Here is a 13,675-nt window from a genome sequence, read left to right as displayed (position 1 = left end):
TCACTTTTATTAACCAACCCTTTCTCCAAATATAATATTCATTAATTTTTTTTATGTGCATTAACATATCATGACCGAGTAGGTAATTTGACCAAGGGCAAGTAGTACGCCATCTTGGATACCCATAAAGCATAGCGCGGGTCATTCTTTCTGCGCATTTTTGTGCGCATATATTATTTGGTGACGTCACGCCGCTGATCACAAAATTTCTAATTCTAATAACAGTCTGAAAGGGTTCGGATTCTTGTGGTGTTTTCATTGTTTTAGCTTTTTTTAGTGCCTCGTCATGACCATTTTACCAAAGAAAAAGCATTCAGAATCCAAGAAGACTGATACAAGTTCAAGCAATGACAACAGAACGCGGATACGCAATAATTCTTCTTGGACTTCTTCCGCTGGCGTTACCGAAAGAAATCGCTCGACCGAAGAGTATTCTGGCCATGGCGAAGAGCAATACCTAGGAAATAGTTTTGAGAGTAGAGAAGCGGCTGATGTAGCTTCTAACACTTCGAAGAGAAGGCATAGAAGTCCTCCACATCGACACAAATATCATGAAAGGCACAGTGAAGAAGCGGGAAATAACAGCTCCGATGAATATGAGTGTACCCAAACCGACCAACCTTTGTCGACCGAAGAGGTTGGTATCGTTTTTGTTCTTACGCTTCTGGAGGAAATTGTTGGGTATTAACGCTTACGTTTTATTTTTACTTGATTTCTTGAAGATGGAGAGACAGTTTGAACAAGCTCTTAAAGAAAAGAAAGGTTTTGTTATCAAGAAAATGGCACAAGATGGTGCTTGTTTATTTCGAGCGGTTGGTACGTAAAACACTTTCTACTTATTAATCATCTCACGGAATAAGCGAAAGCTAAATCATATTTTTTTTTCACATTTTGTCTTTCTTTTATTCTCCTTTCCGTGGAATCGTTTCTGTCCGTGCCTGTAACATCTGGTCGAAGAGAAACGATGTACTCTTATCTCGATATGCGTTCTTCATTTCGACTGGCTTTCAAGTTGCATTATCAGCTTTTAATGTTGTACATCTGACCGGCTTATTGTGCATTTACATTTTTTGGATGAACACGATTTGGGAACTTCTATTAAGATCAGAAAATGGTTTTAAGTTCACTCTGATCCCCGGAATTAGCATCATCACATGTGCACGTGTACCTTGCCCTCGTGGCGTAGTATCTGTTATACCTGTCTTATAATTTTCATCCCGGTTTTAACGTGAAGTTTCTTTGCCAATATGCAAATTAATTTTTGCAGGTCTCGATTGCAACCCATTTGATAAAATTTTGAGCATTTAATTTCTACACTAGCGCTTGATTTTTCATTAGCTTCTTTCACTGACATTTGGTTGTAGGAAAAAAATTCTGATTTGCAATTTTTTTTTTCTATAATTTGTGGTCTCAATATGGCTTGTTACAAAAGAGCAAATATATATTTTAAGGCCATAGTTTTGCCTGAGGAAAATTCCAGAGAAGATCAAGGTATGAGATATCAGTGGGGAACTGAAGACTTAGGATTCTCATGAATGACATCTTTAAAATTGATTATCTGAAAAATTGTCTTTGCAAATCGCAACGTCTTTTCTTTTATTATCGCCAATTTGAGACTTAAAATTTTTTATGATTTTGAGGTATTTTACTCATTTACTCTTTTTGATAATTTTTTTCTTTTTGCTTTCTGGTTTGCAACTTTTGTTAATTTCTCATGTCTGATTGTTCTTCAACAATGCAACCACTATTACTTGGATGGAAAAGTCCTTAAATGTTGTTTAACATTGGGTAACATATGAAAGAACCACCTTAGACTTCACAGTGTTATGTGATCTTGATTTGCATGAGAACTAGATATGAAAAAACTCTTAAAAGGTTAAATATCTCCCTTCATTTAGGGATTGGGTAAAATCCTTTTGTTGGCTAATTGCAAATGAAAGTTATGTCAAAAGTTAAAAAAAAAAATTAATTTGTATTTCATTGGCTCCTGTACAGCCTGATATTAAAGGTCATACTATTGATGTCACTAGTGAGAAGATACTTGTAACGCATGGAAATTTTAGCAGGTTTCGAGTTATTAGCTGTTGTCCTTCAAAGAATTATCTGTCAGGAAAATCTCAGAGGCTGTATTATTCAGCCTACATTTTTTTTATTATTTCACATTTTATATATTACTGCAGGTGATTGTAATTGCACTTGCTCTTATGATGTGGTACAGTTGGTACATAATTTTCCAGTGAGAAATTAATTGTGATTCACTGAGTTCCTCGTGAAATATTCAGACTTAAATGAATGCATGAAATAATTAACAATTGCTCACTAAGTTGGAGATGAAAGTGGTGGATATTTACAGTGACATGAAGTGGTGGGATAAAGATCTTCCTCTTTAGCCCTTTAACTCCCACACAAAATTTGTAATTCTCCTAAATGTCAACCATACAATTTTTATAATTTTAGTTCAGAGAATTTAGTATTGAATCGACTATTTATCCCCACATTGACATTTTTCTCGATTCTCATCACTTGTATGGTTGTTATCGTATTGATATTGTGTGGAGAAATTCTCTCTTGGTCACTCATGGGAGTTGAAGGGTTAACTGACACTGAGGTGAACAATTGTTGTAATATATACTACACAAAAAACACTTAATTCTATCAATGTACTGAAGAATGTTTGAAATTATCACTTTGGCTCCTTAGAGGTTATTAGTGGTTGCCAATCACTTTGGAACTAGCCAGTGAACGTGTGCAAAGAGCACTAGTCATCTGTATGGTTTATTCTAATCTTGTAAAAAAATTTTTACCTCTCTACAGCCGAACATGTATATGGTGATCAAGAAATGCACTCAGTGGTCAGAAGGCACTGTATGGACTACATGGTAATTAAAGTTTTTGGATTTAAATTTTGAAAAAGCTTTTCTGATATGTAGTTTGGGTGCATCATAATTTTATCCTTGGAAAAGTTTTCAGTAAAAGTTAGTCACCAGCAATCTATTGTCACTTGTAAGACCCCTCACCACCATCTGTTTAGCTTGCAAGTACCCAATACTCTATCGGCAGGCGCCTATGGAAAATGTTATTCAAACCCCTCAGCCTTTTCTATTTGAACATACCAGAATATGTTAAGGGTTACCCTTAAAACTGAAGATTGCTAGTTCTCTGATGGTATAGTTTGCTATTAAGTGAACCTGGATAAACCCTGCATGGGTGAGTCAGGTAAGAGGTGGCTGCAGGCAGTAACTTTACACTTGCACACAGATTCTTAAGTTTATTGTCAAACCCTAAACAAAACAGTAACAAGCAACCATAGAAGTTTGGCTTTTTTTTCAGGTTGTTTCAGATTAATACTAATCTTTTAACCCTTCAATTTGAACAAGTGATCACGACAAAATTTCTCCTTAAAACATCAATACAATACTATGCAGACAAGTGATGAGAATAAAGAAAAATATAAGTTATGGCATTATTCATTGATCCAACACCAAAATTATCCCCACTACAAGAATATTATAGCAGACAGTAAGGAGAGTTACTATTGAGATCTTGGGAGTGAAAAGGCTTCCTTCAAAACTGAAAGTTGGCAATTCTCTGTGATGATTGTTTGCTATTAACCCTTTAAATCCTGGGAGTGACTAGCATCAAATTTCTCCCTACAATATCATCCCCGAGTCTCACATTAACGTTATGAGAATAAAGGAAATGGTCACCAATGAAAGAAGCTTTTGATTTAAAGAGCAGTACAGAGAATATGCATACTGATTTTAGGGTGTAAAGGGTTAAGTGAATCTGGATAAACTTTATAGTGGAGCTCGCAGAGCATAGCCCCATAATTATACAAACTAGTAGTCACCCATCAAGCCGAAAAAATTTGGATGTACAACCATACAACTGTACAAGGTGCTACTTTTAACTTACGTGGTCAACTGTACCGTGGGCACGCCAATGCCACAGCTTTGTTCAGTAGTCCAGTGGTCAGTGCACTGGGCTCTGAGTTGGACAACCCAGGTTCTAGTCCTGGCCAGGGCAAGGTGTTGTGCTCTTGAGACATGCGGGAAAAAAAAATGCGAGCTCCGCTTTTAGGCTTGGCTAAATCTATATATTATCTTGCGAGGGAAAGGGAAGAATGGATTTGAATCCTGTCGAAGCTTGAACTTTTTCAGGCTTCTTTTCTATTCTCTGCAGGGATCAGTTCTTTAGTTATACCTTTCCCCTCAGGTCATGGGGACCATAACCTTTGTATTTTAGTGTGGTGTAGAACTGCAACATCTGCTTCATTTGACATTTCTTTTTTTTGTCTGATTCTAGTTCAAGAATGAAGACTACTTCTCTCAGTATGTTACTGAAGACTTTAAAAGCTACATCAAACGTAAACGTGAAAATCACTGCCATGGAAACCACATTGAGATGCAGGCTATGTGTGAGATGTATAACAGGACAATTGAAGTTTATCAGTATAGCACAGGTTTGTCATATGAGTCTATCAATTTAAAGCTTAAATTTATAATTTACCTTTGATGTATTGTATTAATTAGTAAGAAATAACCACCCAGACTAGTTGGGACCACCTGCAGGTTCATGCTTTGACTAAACTCATTTTTAAAGAATTATACAAATTGAAGCTTGAGTTAAATGAAATTTTAGCCAAAGAGGAGGTTTTGGCTCATAGGTGAGAGTTTTTGGAATGAAGACTACTTCTCTCAGTATGTCACTGAAGACTTTAAAAGCTACTTCAAAAATAAACGTGAAATCATTGCCATGGAAACCACATTGAGATGCAGGCTATGTGTGAGATGTATAACAGGACAATTGAAGTTTATCAGTATAGCACAGGTTTGTCATACTAGTCTCAGCTTAAAGCCAGAAAATTATGGTTTATATGAAGGAAGTGCAAAATATGAATCAAGTTTGAATTCTATTTTTCTTCTGCAGAACCCATAAATATTTTCCACAGTTCTTACAAGACTGATTATGAACCAATCCGCCTCAGTTACCACAATGGTGTGCACTATAATGCAGTTCTTAATCCTAACAAGCCATCTGTTGGTGTAGGACTTGGACTTTCTGGTTACAAACCATGGGTAAGTGAGCATTATGCCATAAGCATATTTCCCAGTTGTCATTTGATATTTCCTTACACATGTAAGAGTGTTACCTTGCTGATCATGTGCTAAACAGAAAGTAGTAGTCATTACCTGATTCCGTGAGCAATTTGAATGTAGTCCAGAGTAATAGTTAATGGTAGAGTGTGCTTGCCTGACTGAAGAATCTCAAGCAATTTACAATTCTTTACCAAGGTCCTAAAATTTGGAACTCTCTTCCTGTTTCAGTCACTTGTTTGTCAAACCTTAGTTTTGAGACGAAAATGCAAGAGTTTTTACCTAAATAATCCTTGAATTGGCCTAGCCGCACATTCACAGCACTTTTTCTTTACTTTGTTTATTAATATAAGTGAGGTGGCTCTCCCATAAGCCTGGTGGTTTCCTGGGTCTCCTCACCTTCTAGCTATAACCGCTGTAAATAAATTTTTTTGTATTGTGTAAATAAGGCAAATAAAAATATGATGATGATGAAGAAGTTTGAAAGGACTGACAACTCTCTACATTCTAACATCAGTATGCATATTCTCTATACTGTTCTTTTTACATTTCCTAAGGTGCTGACAAGGAGAATTTGTTTAAAAATCAAGAGCTTCTTAAATTAATGATCATTTCCTGTATTCTCATAACCTTGAGGTTTGACTCAGGGGTGAAAGTAGATGCTATCACTCTCAGTAGTTAAAGAGTTCATGTCGTCAGGGGTGGTATCTGTTATTTCATCAACTTTAAGTCACTGTTGGATTCAAGTGACGGTGATAATAACTTCACATTGACAAACCATTTGTCTTGCAGAGAACAGTCCTTCTGGAATACCCTTACTTGAATGATCATGCTGTATGATCTTCATGTTGGAGTTATTAATGCATATATTACCTCTATTTCCTCAGGGCACCCTGGTAAATGATGCATTCAAGCAGTCAGAAGACTGGCAAATTGAACAGGTACTTTAGCTTGTCAAAATTTCACTTTACATGTTGCACTAACAAAGTCAGCTGCAAGAGATGACTGTTATTTTTCAATATTGTAAAGTTGGGGTAGGTTTCAGGGAAGAATAGAAGATATGGTATGTTCAGATCTCTAAACAGATTTATTGTTGTGCAATTTTTTTCTGGCTGAATGAAAGATGAAAAATACTAAATGTTCAATTTAAATTTAATAGACTGACTTGTCTGTTTTTTTTTTATGTTGTATTTGAATTTTAGCAAATGTTAGCAGATAAACTGCGTTGTACTGACTGGGAAGCAACAAATGAGGCCATGGAAGAAGCAGTAGCCAGGGAATCATTCTTAGAGTTCCTCAGAGAAAGAGAAAAACGATCAAGGGGAACTAGAACATTGGTAACATATTCCTGATTTCTTTTTGGTTTTCCTATCCAGTGGAGGGTCCAGATATTTTTAAATTACATCCCATGTTCAGTTAACCCCCCAGGCCGCCTGTGGTTAATGCAAAAAAAGTAGTTATGGTTCTCAAATGTAGCTCATTAAATATTCATTTAAAAAGTGGGACCAGAGAAACAATTCCAGATAATCTAAAAATCTTGATAATTGATGTCTGGATAATCAAGGTTTGACTGTATTAAGTAATATCACGGAACATTATTTTACCCAAAGTTCAATTGAGTCAGAATGAACAAAAATAGTTGGTATGAATCTCTGCACAATTTAAACACGTCTCTTTCATATCATTACTTTTATTTGTCTTGAGTTCCCTTTTCATTTTACACATTCTCCTCTTCTCTAAAAATTTTCATTTTACCTCAGAAAAGAACTGATTTACAAATCAACTTTGTGCCACTGATTGTTTAAAGTATCCTCGATACTCTTTTCTTTTTTCAGCCGTGTTCCAGTCCTACTGCAACCAGCAGTACATCAACATGCACTGAGTCTAAGCGTCCAACATCCCCTCATCATAGAGAACGTGAGCGTGAGGCTGCAGAAAGTGCCCCTCCCAGCAAATCTCCGCGTCATTCTCCCAGTTCACCCAGGCATGAGACTTTGGCAAGTGCATCTTCATCAGAAACAAAATCTAGCCCTCCAGCAAGTAATGCAACAATGACATGTACTGTTAGCAGTGTGAAACCAACTTACTACGATTCCAAGCCGGGATGTTCGACAGAGTCGTCTAATCCACCCTCACCCCCTGGGGCTACTGGTGGTTCAGATGGTCCAAATTACCTAGACTTCTTACCTCCCAACGGATATGGTAAGAATTATCACTGAGATGTATTTCAGAGTGCAGGTCAGAGTTGTTTGATTCCACATGGTCTAAACATTGTAAGAAATATGTGGAATGATGCAGCTATGATCTTGTTTGTGATTAAATCTTTTGAAAATAAGAGTGGTTTCACATGATGTCACAGCAGCAATATTGGTATTACAAAGTAGGCTTGTGGGAGTTCAATTCTTTTTTTATGAAAATTCTTTCTTCTGCTTCTATGGGAAAACAAGATAGTTTGTAAGAGTGTGAGTGAGTGAAAAGGCTTGACTATAGCCTTATGGGCAGACAGGTTTCCAACAGGTTTCCAAAGATAGGTGAAGCCCTTTCCCTTGGACTACAGTAGATTGCTTGCAGTCAAGTCTGCAAATATCTCTGGTGAAGAAACTGATAGGTTTATACATGGAGCTAGGTCTCTCCTCTCCCCTCCTATCTCTCTCTCTCTCTCTTTCCCCCCCCCCCCCAAAAAAAAAGAAAAAAGAAAAAAGAAAGAAAGAAATAAAGCCTGAGAGAGAACAAACATAGTGGATCCTCAATGTGTTTGCGCATAGTCTAGGGAAATTTTGTGAGAACTGGCTTGGTGATTGCCAATCATTACTTTTCATTGTTCTTTAATACAGAACTATGGGGAATTCATCACTCAAATAACAGCTGTATTGAGAATTTTCCTGGTAACCATATGGTGCATATTGATTAAAATTCTGTTTGTTTTGAGATGGTAATCTTTCCATTGCACCTCTTGGGTTTGCAGGTTTTTCCAAATGGGAAGACGAAAGTATTCTGGCAGCTGTCTTAGCAGAGTCTCAAAGAGAATACTTCGACAAACTTAGAAAGGGTGCTGTAGGGAAAGACAAGAGCAGTGATGATGATTGCAAATCGTAGCAGTTTTACAAAGATGATTCTCATAGAAGACTATGTGAAAAACTGTTTAGATGTGTTATGCAATAATTGTTATTTTAGTGCAGATATAGTTATTGTTTGTAAATTGGGTTATGGTTTGAAAATTGGGTAACTAGGATTTTCAGTGTGGTAAATATTTTCAATTCAAGTGTGACGCTTGATTTACAATGCAAAATGAACTGTTAAATGAATTTGGTTTGTTTGGAAGGAACTATAGAAGATCCTTGAAAAGTCCTCTCCATTTAAATTACCCTTTCTAGGAAAAAACATAGTGATTTATGTAGTTCATGTATAGTGATTACTTTTCTCATCTTTCAGTGATGATTATTATAGACTCATTCGATTGAAATTTTGCCTAATTCCTTGTCCAGCCCTCAATCCCTAAAAGGGGCTAGCATCTAACTTCTCCACACCATATCACCCCTGAATCACATATGAAGGTCATGAGAATAAAGGAACTGATCACCAAGTATAGGAGCTCTTCATCGCTAAACGATTTCTCCTCATCAGCACCTTAAGAGGTGTATGGAGAGCAGTATGGAGAATATGGATACTGATGTTAGGATTGAAAAGGTTAAGGACAGAATTGGTAATATTTCATTTTATCATCTATTGTAGACATTGTTTTATTTTCTGTTTTTCTTTCTTTTTTTTTTCAGTATAGTCAGGCATAGAATTTTAACTCTACTTGAAATTCAAAAGTGACAGATTTGCTTAGGTACACAATGGCTTATGTAACGGAGATTTCAGCATTTTTTAAAGTGTTGTGAAATGGTTGCTCTTTTGTTTCGGTTTAACTGTTGTTATCATCAAGGTAACAACTCTTTGTTAGTTGGTGACGGTCTTAAACCCTGTTACAGTCAAGATGTGATGCGTAATTCTCCCTTTCAGTCGCAGTAAATTTTTCTTACAACTGAGAAGGGAGAATTTGGTGTCACACCGAGATGACACCCTTCAGCTGGTACATGTGAGTTTATCTTTTCTCATCAACTGTGTTACAGATACGGTATGATTATAGAAAGGAAAATTTACATGTTAATCAGGTGGGGGAATAAAGGGTTGACTTGAAGAGTCGGCAGAGAAAAGAGTGAAACACATAAGGTTACAGAGACTGGGCCTATTGATCCAACGGGTAGGAGGAGACGGGAGATGGGTCAGTATCCTTAGTTCGTTGCTATGGTAACCAACCGCTGAAAATGAGCTGTAAGAGATGTCATCTTGTGGGACGGTGGACTCAATGCCTTAAATTAAAGGCTCGGACGTGTTTCGGATACTTTTTGTGATTTCTCAACGTAGACATGTCCAATCCTCAGAATCTTATGGTTCCTGGCTTGGTTTGCAACAGCTATCCTTGCCAATAGTAATGGAGATTGTGCGATGGTAAACTTCCCAGAAACTGAACTGGTTCTTTGGATAGTTTATCGATGAGTTCATATAGGAGTAACTTGGCTACAGAGAGTGAAAACCGTTTTATATTTCAAAGAGCATGATACTATCTTAGCACCTTGAGGTTTTTACAGTAATTCTGGGTTAAAGTGAAATTTACTTCTGTTATCTGTGTCTTCCGTCTAACATTTCATCTGTGATTCGGGATCTGTTAATAGTTCAGCTTGTTTGAGGTGTATATACAGTGTAAATGTAACAAAACTAACACTCTTCGAAAATGCAATAACATACACGTTTAAAATAAAGACTTAAGAATTTGAAATCATCGTTTTGGTTTATTACATCGTGAGGTAGGTACAAGAGAAACTTTCTGAGTTTTATTCATAACCGTCGTAGATTTTGTTCGTCTTATGTTAAGAGTTATTAACCACGAACACATGGTGTGGTTTGCCAATGGTTGATACCGTGGGCTTAAGAGTAGATTTGAAAGATAGATTTTTTCTGGAGTTTTGCAGCTTTCTGAACTGCCTTTTTGCAGGGAAAGGGCGCAGACTACCATATGTTGCTTAGAATGATTTGGAAAATCATATTGTCTCCGCTCGGAGGGTTTCGCACGATTTCGGACGGTCATTTTCGCTAAGCGTGGTTCATTCTGGGTACTAGCGGTGCCGTCTGATTGTGGATGGTTCGTCTAATTTCCGATGGTTTCGTCCGATAAAGTGCAAACTAGAGCTAATCAAAGTACGAGGAAGAGAAAATTACGATTTACTCATTCCTGTACAAAGGTAAGCCCGAGCGAAAGACATGTCTGTGTTAGCTTATCAAATCTCTAGGAAATAACTATTGCTGTAAGAAATTCATCAAAGACAGAATTTTAACTCTTCCTTTGGTTTGGCTCTCGGTAGTAGATTTCGACAAAGAATGCGCAATTTCTGCGTTTGAAAAATAATCCTTTCTCAGAGAATTAGGAAATTAATTTCATATCAAAGACTTCTCGTTCAACCTAAACTACGTTTGTGACTCAAGATTAAGGATCACCGCTGAAAAATACGGATGAAATCCTGGTGTGTCAATAATATCTACATGAACATCAAGCAAAGTAAAATTTTAGCTGTTAAACTGTACCTGAAAGGCACAAGGTACAAGGTAAAGGTCTGGGTACGAGACTAATATCAAGTTACGCGCGCTTTTCCCTGTACTCAATGTTTTCTTTGGGTGTTTTCTCCTGTTTTTCTTATTTCTTCCAACAGCAAAGTAAGGAGAAAATAGAGAAGTTCTCCACGTTTCTGTCTTTTCTCATGGCCCCCTCCCCCCGTGCGCTTCCTTTTGATTTATAGGTCGCGCCGAGCCCTCGACAAATCTGCAGTGTTAGTGTCCAAACACCTTAGACGCCTTAGGCTAAAAGAAAAGACAAAAAGGTAGCTGTTAGAAAGATTCCAGAGTGTTTTTTTTTAGATACATCTCGTTTCAGACGAACCGAATTAAAAAAGAAAATATCAGGCTTTTTCAAACTGTCAGTCATTTTCCTTAAGGAACACTTTTTACGATCAAAAGCATGAATTATCATTCTCAGGCCCCGTCTACATAAACGCGTATTCGAAATGCTCCGTTTTCGTCTTATCAAAAGCGCATCGCTTTCATTACGTGTACACTTGCGCTAGCGTTTTCATAGCGTTTTTGACTGTTCATTGTAAAACACTCGAAAACGCATGCATGCCATGATGTGACGTACTCGTCAATGTGTGCACGTCTGAAGGAACGGAGCCCGCGGCGTTTGTGCCATTTCGCGTGGGCGCTAAATTGTGAACAAACACAACCCTCTCAGCCTTGTTCCTCGGCCTTTGATATGGCTTACTTGTCCGAGTCTTACGTTGCGAGCCATTAGAGAGAACAAATGTTCTTAGAATGGATATTTTTGTTCAAATGGTTATCAACAAAAGTTTAAATAGCGCAATATTAAGCTCCAAACAAGCGATTAAATAAGTCAACAGCATTAAAAACATATCCATATGTTCGTCCGCCAAATCTGTTTTGATTTTATGACAGGAGGCCCTTTCAAAGAGGGTCTCAATTTTTTTTTTACCGATTTTGACGGCAGACGGTCAAATGTAGGAGTCTTTGACGGCTGACGATTAAGTAGATTTATGTAAATTTTGCGAGAAGGATGAGACTACCAGCGCTCCACTTCCAACTCGACGACCATATCCCGACGATGGCAAGCTACCAAACTTCCATTATCTCTCCTGGAGTGCAACCCCCACCAATGGCCGTGAGCCGGAAGACTTTCAGCCTCGAGCTCAGATTAAGCAATTGTTTGAGGAAAGTGAACTAGTCAGTGGGGACAGTGAGGCTATTAGGAAGTTTTTCAGATAAATAAATTGCCCCCGAAAAGCTCGTGGCAGAGTATGTTGAGCACCTTGCCCAGATAAAAATGCGCAAGAAGAAGAAGAAAGAGGAGACTGAAAGGGAGCGAATAGAACGGCTGAACCGGGTGCACAACGACATTGACTGGGTTGGACTGTACAACTCCGATAAGCTGTCGTCCTTGAGGGTGGACGAGCTATCCTTGTACTTTTCCCATCACAAGATCACCTTCAAAGGGAAGAAAGCTGAGAAGGTCGCAATGATCAAAGCGCACATTGGCAGCTTGCTGTACGATTCAATGGAGTGTCAACAACCTCGGCAGCCCCTGCTAAGAAATATGCAGCGACAAGTGACCTCGTCACTTTCCGAGGTTGAAAGTGACTCGCAAAGTGATGCAGCAGATCAAGCTGTCGGTTCAAGCCCGAGTAGCTTAAATGACGAATGGTCACTGGAGACTGATTTTATACCAGAACCCCGCGCGGAATTATTACCACCGTCAAAATATGGACGAAGGCGGGCACAGGTTGAGAGAGACGATAACGTTAGTTAGGAGAAGATAGCTTTTTGATACAATATTTCGACACCTGTAAATAACTTAAATTAATCTTGGCTAGTAGCTTTGCTTGTATATACAAGTTTTAGGTTTCTACACACTTCGCGTGTTTGTTAACAAATAAGGGTCAACTAAGCGACATGGAGTCATTTTTTCCTTGCCAAAAAAAACTGTGACCCCCCTCCGGTTGCGAATAAAACAGATTTGTAAAAAAAATTTACTCCCCCCTCCCCCAATAAAAACATATCTTCCCTTACCAGAATATTTTATAGACCAGACTCCTCAAGCTGGATTCGTCAAGGCAGTTTTCTGCGGCTGTTCCATGGAGATCAGTGGAGATCAGTAATATCATATTCGAGAGCCCGGCCCTTTTGTATCGCGGCAGTTCGTTGACATATTTCTCAACATTAGCACCTTCTCTTAGCTGTTGTCACCCATCCTGATGACATGACCAAAACTGCCAAGCCGACTCCCTTTACTGACTTTCCTTCATCGAGTACCACACTAGCTGGTTCAAAAAAGTCATTCGTTGCTGACGAAGTGATTCCATATGATCTGATTCATTATGGAAGGTAGATGAGGTAGACGTATGATGTATTATGTCCTAACTTGATCATGGTACAAGTCCACGTTTAAGTACAGTACAAGACGACTCTCGATAGTTTTTGAGCGCTGTGGCAAGGAGTGGTGAGGTGAAGACCAAAATTATAAAATTAAAATTATAATCAAAGACCAAAATTTGCTGAGGATTTAATTTACCGTCCAGACCTTATAGCGGTAAGTGTGATTCTAGGAAAGTCCCTCAACTCTTCATCTTCATTTTCCATGAATTCACTATCCGAGTCGCTTTGGTGCTCATAAACCTGTGTTGGTTCAAGTCCAACGCTGGTATGGAATTTTTGTTTATTTGGGCCCCAAAAAGGTTATTTTTGGACAAAAAATCTCTTCCGGCCATAGAATTAATAGATTAATCGTCTCCCTCACATCTGCCACATAAAAGAACCTTTCCTTTCCTGTCCTCTGACGCAGTGGTATGTAGCTCCTTATCCACTCTTACGTGAAAACTTCCCCTTCCAGTTTGGAAATTTTCTGAGAAGGCAAAGGTTCCTTAAAAGGGACAGACTGGAAATGCACAATAGACTGGGCACTAGGTATTGGGAGT

At 38.2% G+C, this 13,675-nt stretch overlaps 2 protein-coding genes across 2 annotated transcripts; both read left to right on the top strand.

Moving 5' to 3' along the window:
- Nucleotides 1-201: 201 nt before the first annotated feature.
- On the top strand, nucleotides 202-9,918 carry LOC113671948 (OTU domain-containing protein 5-A). The gene is made up of 9 exons (XM_027188217.2): nucleotides 202-637; nucleotides 723-816; nucleotides 2,815-2,879; nucleotides 4,306-4,462; nucleotides 4,930-5,078; nucleotides 5,984-6,037; nucleotides 6,299-6,433; nucleotides 6,932-7,298; nucleotides 8,062-9,918. Exons 1-9 carry the CDS (start codon nucleotides 287-289, stop codon nucleotides 8,190-8,192), a joined length of 1,503 nt encoding a protein of 500 aa, XP_027044018.2. The 5' UTR covers nucleotides 202-286; the 3' UTR covers nucleotides 8,193-9,918.
- A 1,946-nt stretch (nucleotides 9,919-11,864) lies between these two features.
- Nucleotides 11,865-12,836, top strand: LOC149044927 (uncharacterized). Its single transcript, XM_089206889.1, has one exon. The coding sequence runs from the start codon at nucleotides 12,028-12,030 to the stop codon at nucleotides 12,508-12,510; it is 483 nt and encodes a 160-aa protein (XP_089063015.1). The 5' UTR covers nucleotides 11,865-12,027; the 3' UTR covers nucleotides 12,511-12,836.
- The last annotated feature ends 839 nt before the right edge of the window (nucleotides 12,837-13,675 follow it).

Source organism: Pocillopora damicornis, chromosome 5 (genome assembly GCF_964200805.1).
Source record: "Pocillopora damicornis chromosome 5, jaPocDami1.2, whole genome shotgun sequence".
Classification (NCBI taxonomy): domain Eukaryota; kingdom Metazoa; phylum Cnidaria; class Anthozoa; order Scleractinia; family Pocilloporidae; genus Pocillopora; species Pocillopora damicornis.
Note: the sequence above shows the minus strand (reverse complement) of the source record. Positions and strands in the feature narration are given on the sequence as shown.

What these genes read in the sequence shown, in the direction of transcription:
- LOC113671948 (XM_027188217.2), top strand. Translation starts at nt 287, where the DNA reads ATGACCATTTTACCAAAGAAAAAGCATTCAGAATCCAAGAAGACTGAT. An exon ending in AAGACTGGCAAATTGAACAG is followed by an intron (nt 6,038 to 6,298) that starts GTACTTTAGCTT and finishes TTTGAATTTTAG; the next exon opens with CAAATGTTAGCAGATAAACT. An exon ending in CAAGGGGAACTAGAACATTG is followed by an intron (nt 6,434 to 6,931) that starts GTAACATATTCC and finishes TTCTTTTTTCAG; the next exon opens with CCGTGTTCCAGTCCTACTGC.
- LOC149044927 (XM_089206889.1), top strand. Translation starts at nt 12,028, where the DNA reads ATGCGCAAGAAGAAGAAGAAAGAGGAGACTGAAAGGGAGCGAATAGAA.